Source organism: Festucalex cinctus, chromosome 14 (genome assembly GCF_051991245.1).
Source record: "Festucalex cinctus isolate MCC-2025b chromosome 14, RoL_Fcin_1.0, whole genome shotgun sequence".
Taxonomy (NCBI): Eukaryota; Metazoa; Chordata; class Actinopteri; order Syngnathiformes; family Syngnathidae; genus Festucalex; species Festucalex cinctus.
In genome coordinates, this window is record NC_135424.1 from 14,271,884 (window position 1) to 14,291,827 (window position 19,944).

General features: G+C 38.3%; 1 protein-coding gene across 6 annotated transcripts in view; it reads left to right on the plus strand.

Moving 5' to 3' along the window:
- lyst (lysosomal trafficking regulator) overlaps positions 1-19,944 on the plus strand; it is a 56,893-nt gene that overhangs the window by 35,482 nt on the left and 1,467 nt on the right. For all 6 annotated transcript variants that reach the window (XM_077495094.1, XM_077495096.1, XM_077495095.1 and 3 more), the window contains 25 exons: positions 570-722; positions 2,574-2,765; positions 3,275-3,486; positions 3,573-3,782; positions 5,267-5,443; positions 5,548-5,624; positions 5,722-5,910; positions 7,059-7,204; positions 7,290-7,386; positions 7,535-7,596; positions 7,725-7,780; positions 9,210-9,362; positions 10,855-11,099; positions 12,826-12,892; positions 12,975-13,131; positions 14,037-14,177; positions 14,258-14,475; positions 14,551-14,781; positions 16,215-16,404; positions 16,486-16,622; positions 16,702-16,800; positions 18,210-18,346; positions 18,433-18,530; positions 18,663-18,819; positions 19,867-19,938. In XM_077495094.1, the coding sequence (XP_077351220.1) occupies positions 570-722; positions 2,574-2,765; positions 3,275-3,486; positions 3,573-3,782; positions 5,267-5,443; positions 5,548-5,624; positions 5,722-5,910; positions 7,059-7,204; positions 7,290-7,386; positions 7,535-7,596; positions 7,725-7,780; positions 9,210-9,362; positions 10,855-11,099; positions 12,826-12,892; positions 12,975-13,131; positions 14,037-14,177; positions 14,258-14,475; positions 14,551-14,781; positions 16,215-16,404; positions 16,486-16,622; positions 16,702-16,800; positions 18,210-18,346; positions 18,433-18,530; positions 18,663-18,819; positions 19,867-19,938 (3,673 nt within the window). The remainder of the gene's footprint in view (positions 1-569; positions 723-2,573; positions 2,766-3,274; positions 3,487-3,572; positions 3,783-5,266; positions 5,444-5,547; positions 5,625-5,721; positions 5,911-7,058; positions 7,205-7,289; positions 7,387-7,534; positions 7,597-7,724; positions 7,781-9,209; positions 9,363-10,854; positions 11,100-12,825; positions 12,893-12,974; positions 13,132-14,036; positions 14,178-14,257; positions 14,476-14,550; positions 14,782-16,214; positions 16,405-16,485; positions 16,623-16,701; positions 16,801-18,209; positions 18,347-18,432; positions 18,531-18,662; positions 18,820-19,866; positions 19,939-19,944) is intronic.

The following is a 19,944-nucleotide window of genomic DNA, read 5'->3' on the forward strand; positions in this document are numbered from 1 at the left end:
AATATCAGTCCTCCATTTTTGATAGGTTTCATTTCTACGTAATTATTCAAGTGCTTTTTATGGATCATTTCTTAACATGTCTAACTGATTAATCACTATAGTTACTGAGGCCTTTTGAAAATGTTGAAATATATATTCGGCTACTTGTAACTCAAATACAAATATGACAAGGATTAATGTCCTTGTAGCTTCATTATTTAAATGCATTGGCCCATGCTTTGCATTCAGGGAACTGAAAAGGAAATTATATATACACACACACACACACATTTGATGCCTGCTATTCATGGTGAATAGGGGCCAGGCCCGTCCGCAGATAGTGTAAATTCATGTCATTGACACCCAGTAAAATCCAATGGGAATTTTTCTTTATGCATTATATTTTTTTCTTAATGAATTGGTAATCGTTATTTTCTTCCCAGTCAAAAAAATCTATCGACCTAAAAAAAAAAAAAACATCTATATCAGTCGAACCCTACTTCAATTTGTATAATTGTTGCTCACATTGTCATCTGACCGTCACAATGCAGACTTTTTTTTTTTTTTTTTTTTTCCCGTTCACTTTCTAGAGATGGCGGTTGCTTTGCAATTCCGTGTCCTTCAGTCGGCTATTGAGTTCATAAAGACGACAGCCAACCAGGCACCTCAAAAGCTGAGCAGCTCCCACAATACGCCGAGCTCCCCGCATCACACCATTTACCAGAAACGAAAAAGCATTGCAGGTGAGTGCGTCAGACTGGAGCCACAGTTAGAAAGTAGCCCCCCTGTTTTTGTTTTGTTGTTAATCCATGTGTAGGTAAAACTCCCGGCCATGTGTTTTCACATATCTCAACTCTTCTCTGTTCGACGATCCTCTCCTCGTCCCAATTTGAAGGTTCCATTGCCTTGAAAGACTCCATTATCCCTCGCATCCCCAGGCAGCACTACTGCTCCTACGGCCAGATCCCCTTGCCCTCCCCCTTCAGCTTCCTGTCCCAGGACTCCCCCCTCCCCTCCCCCACTGGGTCTCCATCCTACATGCTCCACTGTGATGCAGGTAGCTGGGACTGCGGTCCGCAGCAGAGAACATCATCCCACACTTGGGATGACATGTTTCCAAACGTTGCAGTGAGCTCAATGTCTTTTCTCTGCAACTCACTTGGGGTTTTCATCTGCCCAGTGCCTTCAGTCGCTACTGGTGCTTTTTGTGTGTGTGCACGTTTCTGATGAATGGAATGCTTAACTAAATCAGTGTTAAACATTCCTGCACTACAGAAGATGATTAGGGCGAGTGAAGAGAAAAGAAAAAGGTTGGCAGTATTCTGGCTTTATTCTCAGAATTCTGACGTAAAAGTGAGAATTCTGACTTTAACTCTTTGACCGCCAAAAAACGTTTAATGACGTATTCTAAAATCCTAATGAATGTCGACAAAATCGTTAATTTACGTTTATTACGTTTTTTGGGGGGGGGGGGGTTCTCTCCCTCTCAATGGGCAGCGCAACGTCTTGTGCAGCGCTGCCTTGTCACTAAACAAAAAATATTTGTCAGAGTCACTGTTGTGCAAAAAAATGTATTTTTTCATAAAAAGCTTGTTTTTCTCTTAATATTTTTGTATTTTCGCTTATGTCACTCAAATGACCTAATTTCAAATGGTGATTACTAAAGAACGGAATAAGGTCGAAACATACTTTTTTTTTTCTCATGAAAGAATGGAATCCAATCTTTCACATGGTATCCAACATATTTATGTCGTCATACCGCACCACATTCTGTTTGCTTTGAAAGATGAGTGAAAATGCTCAAAATCGTCTGGCACCGTTGGTGTTTTTTGGCATTTTTGGCAGTCAGAGTTAAGCTCAGAATTCTTTAAAGTGAAAATTCTTACTTTATAGTGAGAATTGGGAGATTAAAGTCAGAATTTTGACTTTCAAGTGAGAATTCTGACTTTAATCTCAGAATTTAAAGTAGGAATTCTGAGAATTCTGACAAGTTAGAATTCTGTGATTAAAGTGAGAATTCTAAGCATAAAGTCAGAATTCTCACTTTAATGTCGGAATTCTGAGAGTACATTTTAAAGTGCAAGTGAGAATACTCACAAAGTGGGAATTCTGACTTTAAAGTGAGAATGCTGACTTTAAAGTGAGAATTGTGACAATAAAGTCAGATTTTTGACTTTCAAGTGAGAATTTTGAAAGTCAGAATTCTCACTTTAAAGTAAGAATTCTGACAAGTTAGAATTCTGTGATTAAAGTGCGAATTCTAAGCATAAAGTCGGAATTCTCGGAGTACATTTTAAAGTGAGAATTCTGAGAACAGTGAGAATACTCACTTTAAAGTCAGAATTCTGACTTTAAAGTGAGAACAAAGTGAGAATCCTGCCAAACCATTTTTTTTCCTCTCTTCACTGGCCCTATCCCTCTTCCGTACTCCACAGATGCTATTTTGATCACTTAATTTTCACGCTTTTCTGTTTGCAGTGATTTTTTACATACATTTTATCTGCACCAATATAGAGCATGTGTGTATTTATTTCACAAGTCTGGGAATTATGCTTCCTCAATTGTGCTCTCACATGCTCAAATCATGCTTGCAGGCCGGCGACGCTTCTCCCTAGCGCAGACAGACTCCTTGCTGATGCGGATGCGCTCCGTAGCCAGTGACGAGCTCAACCAGATGATGCAGAGGAGGATGAGCCAGGAGAATCCCATTCGTGCAAGCGAGACAGAGTTTGTGCAGCGGCTGCAGAGGATTGTGGTCCTTGCCGTCAACAGACTCATTTACCACGGTAGAATGAAACAATATTTTTTGATTATCCATTTCCCTCAGTCAGGTTTGTTGATATGCTTGAAGTGGAAGTAAAGCTTAAACATTTTTTGACAATAATGTTATATACCTCACTAGTCTAAACATGACATTCTGATTAATATTACTTTTGTGGAATATGGGTTATGAAGCAAAATCCAGCCGTTTTTATCCATCTCAGGGAGCAGCCGTTTTGCCAATTGCTGACGGCTGAAGATGACATCATTGTTGCTCAGGGACCAGGGTAGCAACCAATCAGAGCTCACCTGTTTTCTGAAGCTTCACTGTGATTGGTTGTTACCTTTCGTCATCTTCAGTCGACAGCAGTGGCAAAATGGCCGTCCCTTGAGATGGATAAAAAAAGCTGGATTTTGCTGCTTAACTCATATTCCACTAGCGCAATATGAACCAAAATACCATATATAGACATTACCGCAGTGCTTCATTTACATAATAATAGGTCTTTTGTAATCCGCTTGTTTTTCCTTTTAGATGTCAGCCAGGATTTGTTTGACCTGCTGAACATCCCCGACTCCCCTGACCAACAGCTTTTCACACCCGAACCGGGAGACCATTCACACGAAGAGGGCAGCGCTTCCTCTGCCCCACACTCACCTACCCCCTTCACACTGCCACCTGCCAGCAAAAAGAGTTTGCAGAAAGACATTCTCAAACTCATGATGGACGGAATCAAAATCAGTCTGGTGAGATTTAAAAGCTGCTTCTTTTTGATTGTGATCTTTTTATAGCCATGGTGGATCAATTGCGATATCCGCGTTTGGATTCCCAGGGTAGTACTGGTCGAGGAGGAGCTCCACATCAGCAATGGCGACGGATCCTGTGGTCGTGTCGGGACACGTTCCGGGTCCAAATCGGTCGCCTGTTGGTGCACACACTAAGTCCTGCTCGTCCCTTGTCGGACAGAAAGGAAGCTCTGGAATTTGTGTTTGATCCAAGACATTTGGACATTCTAAAGGAGAGCCTCAGTCCCGGTCTAGAGGTACGCGGAAGTGTTTTGTTTTTTTGTTGCCATTTATTTTAGTCATAGAAAAATCATATTGAGATTCTAGTCATTTGTCAGATCCACTTTCTAGGCCCACATTAGGTATGCTGTCTGTACCGTTTTAATAAAATCTGGTGAACTGGAATAACTAATTTATGCCTGCATGCTGTGATGTAAGGAATTTGTTAAATAATGTATGCAACTTGACATTTAAAGTGAAACCTTCAAAGTTGAAAGGCGTTTCAAGGCTAACAATTTGGAGTTCACCCCAAAAAAATCTGTGAAAAAAAAATACGGTAATGACAAATTGGAGTTCAAACCATCTTCACGTGTGACATCACGCAAGATGTAAGCAGAATTTGTGAGCACTGAAAGGATTAATGCAAGTGTGTTTTATTTAATTTTTTAAATATTTTTGTCATGCTAGTGTGGTAGTTCTGATGGCAGAAAAAAAACGAGGAATAATCTGAACTTACTGTGACATAGGAAGGAGTCTAGCGTTTGTTTACAATCTGATCATATAGTTGATAGGATAGATAAATATTAGGGATGTTGGATACCACTTTTTTTTTCAGACCGATACACGTACAAGGACTTAACTCTTTTATTTACCGATACCACTAGTAACTAGTACAAATAATACATAAGTACAAATACAAAATTAGTACAAGTACAATTTGTACAAGTACAAAATTTCAAGGAAAAAAAACAAAAACAAAAAAAACCAACACAATTTTAAACACAAACCTATATTTCCCAATATAGCATTTTTCCTTAAAATGTAAAATTAATGGAACTTGTTCTATTATATTTGTCTTTTTCTAAACCTATATTTACAGAAATTCCATCTTAATTGCCATCTGTCAGTCATGTATGCTTTTAGTTCCTGGTCATAAAATGGCCACAATGGCTTGTGGAGGCTGGCCAATAACAGTATCGGACAGCCTCCACAAGTACCACTACCTTAAAATAAAGCTGGTATCTGATACCTGGTATCTGTACTCGCCCATCCTTAAAAATTTTATCCCACATCTACACAAGTTTTATTAATTTTCAGTAATTATTATTATTAAAAAAAAAAAAAAAAAACTAACATGAGGTTATTATAGCCACTAGGCTATTTCTTTGTGAACACACATCCTGTTAGCTCTGTATTATGTGTTTTGTCTTTAGACATCCCTAATCATAGTTAGAGTTTGAGTCTTGAACTAAGTGATTCACTTTATTATCATTATTACTTATTAGTTACTATGGGGGGAAAAAATAAAATACAATTCTTGGAACCCAGCCACTGTCACAGAACGTATTGTGGTCGACTGTAGTCTGTGGTTTCGCAGTACCTTACCCTTCTAATAGATTTGCATGCTCTTTATTAAGCCACTTGTTTTGCTGACTTAGCATTATGTCAGTCAACTGCAAGCAGCTCGTGTCTCTTCAAACGCCACATATGACTCATATTCAAATTGTTGTGTCTCTCATAGCATGGGCCCAAGCTGTCACTGTACCTTTATGAAATGTTAGAAGACCACAAGGAAAGCCTCACCAAAGACGATCAGAATGCTGTAGGCGTATTCATGACCTCGCTCAAGCTTTGTGGTCACCGCTGCATCCCACCCAACGTTCCACACAAGCAGGACCTGCTCAAGGCCATTAAAGAGGCGAGACTTTTAGCAGCAGGCGTGCATGCCGCTTGCCTTGTTTTAATAAGCAAATGTGTGGAATTCAAGCCGTGACTTGTCTACGCATTATTTACTTCATGCAGGAAAAAATCAAGTATGAAGCAGAGGAGAATACAAGCAAGGTAGCTTGGGAAAAGAAAATGACCAACACTCAAAAGAAGTGAGTCGAGGGCAAATTAAATAAAATATTTGAGCAATAGTAACTTTTTTCCTGCTTTCTATTAATGCAAGTATGGATTACTTTCGATCCTCTGCAGTCTTATCCAGAGACTAGACGGAAAGTCCAAAGACATTTCGAAGATCGCTGCAGACATCACGCAGAATGTGTCTCTGCGGCAAGGCATGGAGAGAAAGAAAGTCATCCAGCACATCAGAGGCCTCTACAAGACAGACCTGAGCGCCAGTCGGCATTGGCAGGAGCTGGTGCAGCAACTAACGCATGACCGGTAGGCACAGAAGTGCTAGAAAAGAAAATTTCCATAGCCACCAAAATCCTTATGGAAGTATTGTATTCACTTGAAAAATAAAAACTCCTGTTTTTCTGACTAATTTTTGGGGGGGAGCTTTGTTTTTTGTGTATTTTTTCCCCTGTTTTTCTTAATGTTTTTTTTCTGTGTTACTGAATATTTCTGTCATAAAAGAATATTCAGAAAAAAAAGAAGGAAAAATTACTCAGAAAACAAATATTTAGAAAACGGCGGGGGGGGGATCAAAATGAAAAAAAAAAATATTCAAAAAAGCTGGCGCTCTGTTTTTCGGAGTAATTTCTTTTTTTGACCTCTGAACTCCAAGTGACTTGTTGCAGACTCGCTAATGACGGACACTTTCCTGCATGCAATACACTTCCATAGACTAGAAACTTAACTGTTAGCTTACTTAAATCATGCCGATCGATTGACATGTTTGTATACTTGCATGCTCCATAAAACAATAAACCTTACTTATGTTAGAATGATAGTATACATTAAAAAAGCATAAAACATTACCAATATTGTGTTACTAATTATGGTACATGCCTTACCTTAACTTTTAGCTTTGGCTTCTTTCTGCCCATTCTCAAACTGAAAACTTTGTACCAGCTTTTTGATTTACTTTTTTGTATTTATTTGAGATAAATAAAAATAAAATCAAATGAACTGAGCCAGTAATTCATATAATCGAAGGTACGTTGGAGGTATGTGGGAAAGTGCCCGCTGTTGGTGAGTCTGCAACAAGTTAATTGGAGTACAGAGTGAAAAAAAATTAAAAATAAATAAATAAAAAAACAAAAAAACTAATATATAAATATGTAAAATATTTTTTCCGTTTTTTTGTTGTTGTTTTTTTTATTTCCCCTGTTTTTCTGAACCATTATTTTCTGTTTTTCTGAGTAATTTTTCCTCCTGTTTTTCTGAATAATTTTTCTGATTTTTTTTTATGGCAGAAAAAAGATATTCAGTAAAACAGGGGGGAAAAAATCTGAAAAACAGAAAATTATAAAAAGTAAAATAATAAATAATAAAAACAGAGGTCCCCCTAAAAAAACTGTCCAATAAACAGGAGGGTAATACCTTGTATATTAACATGATTTTTTATTTTTTTTTGTCTGTCCCAGTGCGGTTTGGTATGACCAGACGTCCTACCCCACATCCTGGCAGTTGGACCCAACTGAAGGGCCAAACCGTGAGCGGCGGCGACTACAAAGATGCTACCTCACCATCCCAAACAAATATTTGCTCAAAGACAGACGCAAGCCTGAAGGTGAAAACTTCATAAGTGTTTCAAGTGTGTTGAATTTCTTCCTAGTTTTTCGGGGATCTCATTCTGACCCACTTGCCTTATTTAGACGCGGCGAAGCCGCCACTGTCGTTCCTGTTTGAGGATAAGACGCACTCGTCTTTCTCCTCCACTGTGAAAGATAAAGCCACTAGCGAACCCATCAGGTACTGTATGTTTTTCTTTCTTTCATCTTAATAGGATGACCTGAGGAGGACAATTAAATATGTAATCAAGCTGTTTTGCTTCGAGACGCCGCATCACTGCTTTATTCAGATGCTGTGCAGATAAGAAACATCTTTTCATTTCTCCCAGGTTTACCAGGCGCTGCATGAGTGTGGCCCCCTCCAGAGAGACAGCAGGGGAGCTGCTTCTAGGTAAAGACAAAGTGTTTCTGTGCACTCAAGAATGCGTGTGGTCTCTGCTCACACACGGGGGGCGAAGTTAGTCATCGGTTGGCATTCGCCTGTTGCATCAATCTTGCTGCCCTTGTGCTGTCTCACAGGGAAGTCTGGAATGTACTTTGTGGAGGACAACGCTGCAGACGCTCACGACGGCCAGGTAAGGCCTGAGGGTTGCCATCGTCTGTGCAGACAATACCAGCTGTGTTAGGAATTGCAAGTTCAAAAGTAAGAGAATGACGGTTGATGGTGCTTTTTGCTATAATGCAGTCATTTAGGATATTATATTGATATTTTAGTCATGCAATGTTGGTAAGTAGTAACGCCACATTATTTTCTCCGGACATGTATTGCTTTTTGGGTACTGTAACAAGTGTACTGCTAACACATACTGGTGCATCTCACTAAATTTGATTATTGTGGAAAACCTCCCAAAAGTAAATCTAATCACAGAACATAATTTTGTTCTTATAGTTCATATTTATTACTAACACCCTTCAACATCTCAAGATGTGAGAACATTAAACAGATTTTAAAATATAGAAATTAGGTCCAGTTATTATTGTGAAATATATTGGCCTTTATTTAGGTACCGTATGATATGAGTGGACTTTGAGTTGAACTATTAAAATCATCTATTTTGATGCACCTGTTTTATTGTTTTCCACATTGTGCTGTGATCTGGCTACTTGTTTAAGTCCCACCTTCTAGTTGTCTGATTTAGACATTATTCACTGGATTTTCAGTAGAGATGTTCATAACATAGCAGAGATGATGCAATAAAAAAAATAAAATAAAAAAAAGACAGCTAGTTTTAAAGAAAGACCTATATTTCTCAATATTAGAGCAGTCGAATGATGACATTTTTTTAATCAGATTAATCACAATTAATCAATAAAAAATAAAAAAGGCTTTTTATCAGCATTTTTTCTTCGCCAAATTTAAAGAACACCTTGTCTTAATTCATTTGACATTTATTGTTATGAGGACGTCTTCAACATTTTTTGATCCACTGCACACGCTCATCCTCCTCCTTTTTTAATCAGTTAATTACATGCACAATTTAAAATGAAAAGAAAAATGACCCTAGTAGTTTGACATGAACAAATATTTTGAATGTCATACGTAACATTAAATGCTTTAATTTAGTGCATGTAGTTATGTTTATTGCTCAAACACAACCTGTGATAATTTAACGTAGTCGTCCGCTGTCAAGGCAAAAGACAATTTGTGGACAAAATTAATAGTGTGATTAATCTGTGTTAATACATGATTAATGCGATATTTTCTTTGTGATTAATCAATGAGTTAATGCTTTAACTTTGACAGCACTACTTATTTTTTCCTTAAACTTTCACAAAATGAATGAATCTTTTGTTTTGGCATTGCTGTATTTTTCATGGCCATCAATGTTTTACAGTTGAATGTCATGCTTTGTCATGCATTAATTGCTTGAAGTGGAAGGTAAAATTGAACTCAAAAGTAAGACAGCAGTGCGAACACATTGGAATTCAGAGACAGTGATGTGGGGGAAAAAAAATACTTTCAAAAGATATTTTGGAAGTAACTGTCCCGACACTGTTGAACAGAGCCTTCACGGTGAGACAGAAGCGCCGTCTTTCTCTTGGACGTATGAGGAGATCAAAGAGGTGCACAAGCGATGGTGGCAGCTGAGAGACAACGCTGTGGAGATATTCCTCACCAACGGGCGAACGCTGCTCTTAGCCTTTGATAACAACAAGGTAAAAAATGTTGCTACATTCTACCACGCTATAAGTCGAAACTTATCCCATTAAATGTGATGAAAACATCCTAGTGCTCTGTCACAATGAATTTGAACTCATTTGGACACATTTTGGACTGGTAGTCAACTTGTCAAGTAAACATTTATGTACATTGGTCACACACGTGCTGATTTTTGTGAATACAATGAAAATGCATATGTTAAAAAAAAAAAAAAAAAGTGTAGTACAAGTGATTTTAGAGGGGGTTAGAATCTTTATTTCCAGTTCACTTTAAGCCAGGGGTGTCCAAACTTTTTCATTTGAGGGCCACATACAGAAAATCAGAAGCACGCAAGGGCCACATAATGTTATGAAGAGAAATTGTGTTTAGTCCTAAAAATTGTACAAATAATTTGTTTGTGCTTTTGAATATTTAGAAAAATGCTACAGTATATAAACCAATTTATTTTTAATATGGTAGTAGGGATATTATAGTTTGGGATTTTTTCATTTTAGTTTTTATTTTGTTTTGAGTTCTGTTTTTATTAGTTTTTATTATTTTTAGTTCTTTAATAAATGCTTAGTTTTAGTTTAGTTAGTTAGTTTTAGTTTTTTTGTTTTTTTGTTGTTTTTTTTAGTGTGTATTAGTGGTGCGCAATATTTAAAAAACACCACGGGCTCAACATCATTATGTCGGTTTATATAAAAATAAATGTACTAAAAATCATATTTAAAATTAAATTAATTACCAAAGACTAAAACGAAGGACATTTTTCTTAGAATTATAGTTAGTTTTATTTTAGTTAGTTTTGTAAACATAAAATGTAGTTTCAGTTAGTTTTCTTTTTTTTTTAAAAAAGCATCTTCATTTTTATTTTATTTTGTTAACAAAATTGTTGTTTTGAATTTTAGTTTTATCATTAGTTTTAGTTAACTAAAATGAACTTTAATAGCGCCTTTTTTTCAACACCCTCCCTTCTTACTTTGACCATCTCCAAACATTTTTGTTTTTATTTTATTTGAGCTGAGTCAAATGCCATTTTCAGCATATGTCACGGGCCACTAAAAAATGGATGGCGGACCGGAAATGGCCCCCGGGCCGTAGTTTGGACACCCCTGCTTTAAGCCAATGTTCATCTTTTGCCTTATAAAAAGATCAACTTTAGAGCTGCAAAACTACCACAAAATCAGCTGTGCAAGTACAAGACCAAGTTCTAACATCATTATTGGACTATTTACATACACTGGAAAAGTGCTTGCTCCATTGGTGGATAGTTTTAATAGAGAGAGTGATTAAACCACTCAGGGGTAAAATTGGTCTTGCATCCAGCGTGTCAAGACTGTGGTCCTCAAGGAACTAAATATTTTATTAGTGGGCAGCCATGACGGACTGGTGGTTAGCACGTCTGCCTCCATTTGTGAAATTCAGGATTTGCTTGTGTGGGTTTTCTCAGGGTAAGCATGTAGACATTGATGTCACTTTGCTGTTTGGATTTTTTCCTCTCCAAAGTTCCGGGACGACGTGTACCACAACATCCTCACGTCGGACTTGCCCAACCTGCTGGAGCACGGCAATATTACGGCACTCACGCAGCTGTGGGGCTCGGGGCAGATCTCCAACTTTGAGTATCTCACACATCTCAACAAGCACGCCGGCCGCTCCTTCAACGACCTCATGCAGTACCCCGTGTTCCCGTTCATCCTGCGAGACTACACCAGTGAGACGCTGGACCTGCAGGACTCCAACATCTACAGGTCAGTGAACTTGGGTAGAGGTCAGGATTTCTCATTATATGGTATTTAATGCATATGTTTTTCCTTTTTTTTTTTTTTTTTTTGCATGAAAGCCCTATTAACTTTTTTTTATGCCGCTATAGAATCTGTACTTTTTTAATACTCTGTGAAAACTGAACAAACTGTGACAGTTTTATTTAGAAATGTTTTCCACATTCTTTATCATGACCTCTCATCCTTTGTAAATAACTTAGGGAAACATTAAACTTTTAAAATATTGTCGAAACACAAAATATCTAAAACTTGTCATAAAAGAATACATTATAAGCTGAATAGTTCCAAGATTCAACTTTTTGAATAAATGAATATTTAACAATGGTAGCCTTTGTTCTTGTTTAGTTTACAATTCCCCGTGTGTAGTCATAGAATATTTAGAAACCTCTCTTGAGCTTCTGCTGCTTTGATTGTTGTTGAGAATTCAGTGCAAAGCTCCTGGAAAGGAAATTGCTTCTCTTGGTGGTGTTGACCAACAGTTTTCAGCGCCTTTGGAATACAAAAGTAGAACATAAAAATCAGAATTTAAAAGGTAAGAATATTTCAATAAAACATTAATATCGAAGGTGACATATTATGGAGACGTATATCATTCATAGCTGTTTTCAATTCAGGTGTATCCAATGTTGGGAATTTAGTTAGGACGGGTCTGCAATCTGTGGCTCTTTAGTCTCTCTCTCTTGAGCATCCCAATTAGTAGAAAATATTTTTTTACATGTTTATTTTTTAGAAAAAATATTCTTTAAATGAACTAATGATTTAGATTTTAAAATGAATTAAACATTAAAAAAAAATGCCAGTCCACATTTTTAAGTTGTCAGAAAAAGAAATGAAAGATAGATGAAAAAGTTTTTAAAATTACCTGAAAATGCCCAAAAAGGAAGAGGGAAAGCAAAAATTACCATAAAATGTACATGAAATTTCCAAAAATGTCAGAAAATTGAATAAAAAAAAACAAAAAAAAAACGCAGAATTGAAAACATTAAAATAACTAAGTAACTGTAAAGTAACTATAAAATTCCCAAAAACAAAACAAAAAAATAGAAAATGGCCACAAAATTGTCAATAAAAAGTCTGAATTTTTTATTTTTTAAAAAAAGGCAGTATAGGAAACCCTAAAGTGTTCAAAAACAAAAGAAAAAATCCCAAGAATTACCATAAAATGTCCACAGAATTGCCAAAAATGTTGGAAAAAGGAAGGAGAGGCAGTGACAATGACAATAATATGACCATAAAATTGTCAAAAATATCAGAAATTTGACATAAAGGCAAAAAAGACTAAAATGTATGAAAACCAAAAGGTCTGAAAAATTACAAAAAAAAATCCCAAAAAATGGAAGAGGAAATGTACTCAACTCAACTAGACAAAAATTAATGTTTACGTATTAGATGTTTCTCTCCTATTTTTGTGCAGCTCTAATTAGTAAATTAGACTGACACTAACATTCTGTTTCCTTCATCACAATCTTCAAATGTTTTGCGGTTCCAGACTGATTTTCTGTTATTTGGCCTGAAATGGCCGTTTTGACAGTAAATGTTGCTGACCCTTTAGTTAGTAGATTTGATGCCATGACTCATTACAATCTTTTACAATTTTCTTGTGTGTCATTTGTAACTGATACATGCTCATTCAAAAAAAAAAATAATATGAAATTAATTTTGTGATGAACACTTATGTGTTGCTGCTATTCAGGAATTTGAGCAAGCCCATTGCCGTCCAGTCCAAAGAAAAAGAAGATCGCTATGTGGACAATTTCAGAGTAAGACCTATCCTGTGTTAAACACAGTTTTTGATTTAACATAAAAAATAAAAAAAAAACTGTGCGTGTGTTTTCCTTGTAGTATTTGGAAGAGGAGTACAGGAAGGGCATCCGGGAGGACGACCCCATGCCTCCCGTTCAGCCTTACCACTACGGCTCTCACTACTCCAACAGCGGCACTGTGTTGCACTTCTTGGTCCGAATGCCGCCTTTTACCAAGATGTTTCTGGCTTACCAGGGTGAGTCGCTGCTTTTAGCCCTTGTCACCAAGGATTTCACTCTTTTACAGCATGTGTAGTTGAAACGGGCTCCGTAAGTGTTCACAGTTCTTTAACTCTTTTACTGCCACACGTTATCAAAAAACAACCCCCAATGCCAGCGGATTTCGAGCATTTTTCGAAGCAAACAGAATATTGTGTTCTTTTGCTACATATACAACATGGGTACCACATGAAAGATCACATTCCATTCTTTCATTAGAAAAAAAAAGTATGTTTCTACCTTATTCTGTTCTTTAGTAATCACCATTTGAAAGTCATGTTTCATTGTAATTCGCAGCTCTAGTTAGGGCCCGAGCAGCTACCACTGCGAGGTTAAATAAACTTGAGTTGAGTAATTCCATACACCGGCAACCCATTGAAAAGAGATACAATGCTGCCATCTGCTGGCCATAGTTAGCGGGTGTTTTTGATTTCACAACTCATTGACCCGGGCTCTGCTGCACTTGGATGTTGCACTGACCACTTATATATTAAAAATTTTTTAAAAAGTAGTTGACGTTATTTAACGTGTATGGCGGCATACATCGTGATTTTACTAAATGCTATTAAACGTTTTTGGCGGTCAAAGAGTTAATAGCTGCATTGATGGAATCTCACCAGTGATGCTTTTAGCGCCCGCATCCAGCTGTGCGCAACCGCGACCATGAAAGGTTATTTTGTCTTTTATATTTGTCCTTTATTGCATCTTTTCCTTTCTCGTGTAATTATGTTTTTCATTCATCCGATCTCTCCTGTGATCCTCAGAGATGCCTTTATGCGGCTGCAAATGTATTCAGCATGCGATGGTGTCGAAGGTCATGAAAGGACGCCGTTCCAATCAGTGAATCGGGTTTGTAATTAGATTGTCTTTGGTCCTTAATCAGATCAGAGCTTTGATATCCCGGACCGGACGTTTCACTCCATGAACACCACGTGGCGGCTCTCGTCCTACGAGTCCATGACGGATGTGAAGGAGCTTATCCCGGAGTTCTTTTATCTGCCGGAATTCCTGGTCAACAGAGAAGGTCGTTAGGTTTACGCTCACTTTTAAAAGCTGCTGAAGTTCTCTCCTCAATGTCTTTCTTGCCGTTTTTTTTCTCAACAGGTTTTGATTTTGGCGTTCGTCAGAACAGCGAGAGGGTAAACCACGTGAATTTGCCTCCCTGGGCCCGGAACGACCCGCGTCTCTTCATCCTGATTCACCGTCAGGCGCTGGAGTCGGATCAGGTTTCCCAGACGCTGTGTCAGTGGATCGATCTGGTGTTTGGACTCAAGCAGAAAGGAAAAGCTGCGGTCCAGGCAATCAACGTCTTCCACCCAGCTGTAAGAATGCCTCGTCACATTTAATCCAAGATATCAGAACTGATGCTCACATCAAGTTTTTATGAACCTCCGTAGACGTATTTTGGAATGGACGTTTCGGCGGTAGAAGACCCAGTCCAGCGAAGGGCACTGGAAACCATGATCAAGACGTACGGACAGACTCCCAGACAGCTTTTTAACGCCTCTCACATCAGCAGGGCTGGCCCCAAACTCATGATGGAGGGCGAGCTCCCGGCCGCCATGGGTCTCCTGGTTCAGCTCGCCTTTAGAGAAACCAGAGAGCAGGCCAAGGAGATCATCTGTCCGGTAAAAGTATTTGCAAATGTCGGCGCCGATATTTATAAAAATGCCAAATATTGGCATAGGCCTTTTTACGAATCTGAGGCTGGTGAATTCTTGCGTACGTAGCGAAATTTGGGGTTTTCATCAGGATTTGTAAGATGTTTCACAGACAGTTTTTACTTTTTGCAAAGACATTTCGAACATATTCAATTTTTTACTATCTGGGAAGATCATTTGAAACCTTTTACCAACCCTGACGAAAACCCAAAATGAGCTACATGCGCATGCATTTGTTGCTCAGTGAGATACAGGATACTTCTCATTTATGGATTTATTAAAATTTCCACTTTATAACACAAAACAAAATTGCTGTCAAAGTTAAAGCATTAAGTTATTGATTAATCACAAACAATTATCACATTAATCATGACGCAGATTAATAATCACACTATTAATTTTGACCACAGATGACAGTGGATGGTTATGTTATTTAATAAAGGTTTGCATATGACAATCTGAATATTTGTTCATGTCAAACTACTTTTTTTTTTTTCTCATTTTAAATTATGCAAGTAATGAGCAGAAAAAGAGGAGGATGAGAGTGCAGTGGATCAAATAATTTTGAAGTCGTCCTCATAACATTAAAGGGATACTTTACATATTTAGCCATTTTTGGCAGTCAAACATTAATATTTTGCCTATAATAAATTTTAGATTTTCATTATTTTTAATGTACAATTAGTACCTTTAAAAACACATTTTGCAACTTGCTGTCGACTGAAAATGACATCACAAGGGCTTAGGTAACCAATCACAGCTCAGCTTGTGAATGTCACATGACCAAACCTCGTAAACAGGTGAGCTGTGATTGTTTACCTGAGCCCTTGTGATGTCATTTTCAGTCGACAGCAAGTTGTAAAATGTGTTTTTAAAGGTACTAATTGTACGTGAAAAATTCTGAAAGTGTCAAATTATAGACAGAATATTAACTTTGTATTGTTATAATGGACTAAGTAAGTGAAGTATCCCTTTAAATGTCGAAAGAATTGACACGTAACAGGTGCTGTTCAAATTTGGGGGGCAAAACATGGTTGTTGTTTTTTAATTAAGTGATTAATTGTAAAAATTCTAAAATGTGATTAATCTGATTATTAATCTGAAATGTAATCGTTTGATAGCTAAAAAAAAATTATGCTGCCACTGGGAACTCCCTACCCTTTTTATTTAAAAATAAATAAATTAAGAAATTATGGTGAAATTTGGAAAACTTTATTTACAGTGGAAAACTTTAGGGAACTATTTACTTGCTTTTTTTTTATTTGGTTTAACACATGCTGATGACCCTGGAAGCTCCCTGCAATTTTTGTTAGAATTTGTAAACAAAGCTGTCAATTCTTTATATGTTTAAAAGGATGGAAGTTTGCTTTACTGAGCAACAACCTCTGTCTCTCCCACAGAGCCCACTGCCATGGATCAAAGGTCTGAAGTGGGGCGAGTACGTGGGGTCTCCCAGTGCTCCCGATCCGGTGGTGTGCTTCAGCCAGCCTCATGGCGAGCGTTTCGGATCGCTGCTGGCTCTGCCCACGCGAGCTATCTGCGGCTTGTCGCGCAAGTTCTGCCTCCTGATGATTTACAGCAAGGAGCAAGGTAGGCAGACGCACGGCCGGCCCGCGGCAGGGATCATCATCCCGTCATCCGGCTGATTTCCGCGCCTTGTGCACTGCGCAGGTGTTCGAAGCATGCACAGCACAGACATCCAGTGGTCGGCCATTTTGAGTTGGGGCTACGCAGATAACATACTGAGGCTGAAGAGCAAACAGAGCGAGCCGCCCATAAACTTCATCCAGTGCTCCCCGCTGCATCAGGTGACCATTAGCTAGCAGTTGCATCGTCCAATCAGGCGGCACATTTCGTCCATCTCACGGCCCCGTGCGTCTCCTCCAGGTGACCAGCTGCGCTTGGGTGCCCGATGGCTGCCAGCTATTTACGGGAAGCAAGTGTGGAGTCATCACCGCCTACAGCAACCGCTTCACTAGCGCCACGGTGGGTATCCATGGCGACGTCCCCCTCGAAGCCCTCCGCCTCCACATTACAATATCGCAGCCCCCACCCCCCTTCCTCCTCATCGTTCTCTTCAGAGCCGTGCAGCGATCATACGCTCGGCCTCATTAGTCACATCACAGTTGCCCTTAAAACACATTTCCACAGTGGGCTTAAAGGGTTCAAACAGGGATTCTTGTTCCCCCTCTCTTTGATTTGTTATTTTAAGACCAGCCAAACCATCGGTGGGCAAAGTGTGGCCCTGGGGACAAATGCGGCCCCTTCCTTTTTTAAATCTGGCCCGCAGAGCATTGACATTAGAGTCCTTTAATTCATTCACTCGAAGCCATTTTCACTGAAGCAACCCCCTTCGCTTCCGGCTGTTTTACTGGCATTTGACTGATTTTGCAAGGCCCACAGATTATTGTTCTATTGCTATAAAAACATGGAACCTACCAAAAGAAAGATTAGTCTCTTCTTTCATCAGAAAAAAATATATTTTTATGTTTCCATTTTGCAGCAATTAGCATTAGAATATAGCCAAGTTTCATCATTATTCACAAACCTGTTGAAAACACTGGCAAAAAGAGCTTGTTGCAACCCTGGTTGGTCTCTTATACTCTGCTGCCACCTGCTGGCTGTTTTTTGTAATAACTACCATTGTTTTAAGCGACCTCTTCATGTCAGAAGCTGTATGAAAGCCTTCTGTATGCTCTAGCATATAAAAAAAACATAAAAAAAATAAAAAAAAAGTATAATTATGTTTTTTGGATTGAAGGACAAAGTAAAAAAAAAAGTAATTATACGTTTTTGGGTTTGAATCAGTTAAAGCGGAAGTCAACCTTAAATATTTCTTGACAATAATACGTTATATGTGACCTCACTAGTCTAAACACGACATTCTGATGAATATTACATTTGTGGAATATGAGTTATGCAGCAAAATCCAGCAGTTTTTATCCATCTCAGGGGGCGGCCATTTTGCCACTTGCTGTCAACTGAAGATGACATCACAGTTGCTCGGGGCTCAGGCAACGACCAATCACAGCGCTCCTGTTTTCTGAAGCTGAGCTGTGATTGGTTGTTATCTGAGACCTGAGTAACTGTGATGTCGTTTTCAATTGACAGCTAGTGGCAAAATGGCCGCCTTCTGATATTGATAAAATTTGCTGGATTTTACTGCTTCACTCATATTCCACTAACGCATTATTATAACCATGAAGAATGTTATATTTAGACCAGTGGGGCTGCATATAACATATTTTTGTCAACATTTTTTGGTGGGTTGATTTCCGTTTAATATTGTTGCAATAATTTAATGTTTTTTCCTCTATGATTGGCTATTAAAAAGCATGGTATACGTAATATTCCCGATGTGAACTTTGATTATCTCTAACGTGTCTCTGCCGCAGTCGGAGATGGAGGTGGAGTCTCAGGTTCACCTGTATGGACACACAGGTGAAGTCACCAGCTTGTTTGTGTGCAAACCTTACAGCATCCTCATCAGCGTCAGTACAGACGGCACCTGCATCCTCTGGGACCTCAACAGGTCAGCGTGGTGCCGATCCAGGTTTAGGCTCACCTCTTCGTATGCGCTTGCGAATTAACATCATGTTTCGGTATGTTCGTTTCCAGGCTCTGTTATGTGCAAAGCCTCACCGGCCACAAAAGCCCAGTGACGGCAGTTTCGGCCAGCGAGACCACAGGCGACATCGCTACAGTTTGCGACTCAGGTGAGGCTTCTAATGCTCCTCAGTTTATAATGGTGTTTTGTTTTTTGTTCTATACATTCATACATTCATTCGTTACGTTCGCTTATTTTTGTTGCCTTAAGCATAGTGTTGACTCTGCTTGCTTGTGTGCAGTGGGCGGAGGTAGCGACCTGCGGCTGTGGACCGTTAACGGAGACCTCATCGGTCACGTGCACTGCCGAGAGATAATTTGCTCCGTCGCCTTCTCCAATCAGCCGGAGGGCGTATCGGTCAACGTCATTGCTGGCGGGCTGGAAAATGGCGTTGTCAGGTGAGAGAGTATTTCAGAGGGCGGAGTATCGATTCTAATTTGATTTTGATTCACAAGAGTTCAGTTCCATTCAATTTTGATTATTTATTTTTTTTCTGATTCGTTTCAGTCCGATATTGATTAATTGTGGAACATAAATTCTTCTTAAATGTCAAGGACATTACAAAAAAATTCCAAAATACATTTTGCGGAAGCAGTAACTCATTAAATAATTTTATTTATTAATGAAAGTAACGCGTGTTATAATCAGATGAAAATATTTTCATAATTCTAATTCAATAATTGTATAATAAAAAATTAAAAATATCCTGAATTGTCTTAAAGTGCAATAAGTCGGGTTGTTCATACATTTAAAATAGCAAGATACAAAAAAAAAAAAAAAAGCCTTTAATAACGCCTTCAGTCCCGCGTTTTTTCTGCTTGGCCTTTTTTTTTTTTTTTTTTTTTTTTTTTTTTTTTTTAACTGATTTTGACTCTTATATGTAACATTTTTAACATGAACATCATGCAAATCAACTTGCGATTGTGATTGGTTAGCTAGGATCCAATCATGAACCAGAAGTGATGACATCATCCAAATTCTGCATTTTATTGGTTTAGACACACAAATATTTCATGTCCACTATGATCATCTAGGGATTCAAATTTTATTTTAAGAGATATTAAAATAATCTATTCCTGGTTTTATGACTCGATATCAGGCTCGAAAAGGAAATTTGATTCAATATTGATTATTTTTTTTAACCAAGCCCTAGTTTTTTGTAGGGATGTAACAATAACAGCAATGTTGTGATATTGTGATATCAAAACTACCACAATATCGTCGTCAACATTTTATAATTTTTAAAAGCTACACATCTGTTTAAAAAAAAAGTCGGGTTGATTTGTGCAGTTTTAGCACCCTCTGGTGGCTAGTTTTATAGTGCAGGTTAATTTTCATTAGAGATGTTTTGGCCCTCATTTTAATATGTAAACAGCTTAGAATGTAACTAGTTTGTAAGTGGGTAGTGTCCACCGATACTCACCTTCCTCAAATCTGTCTTCTAGACTTTGGAGCACGTGGGACTTGAAACCAGTGAGAGAGATCACCTTTCCCAAGTCGTGCAAACCCATCATCAGGTAAGC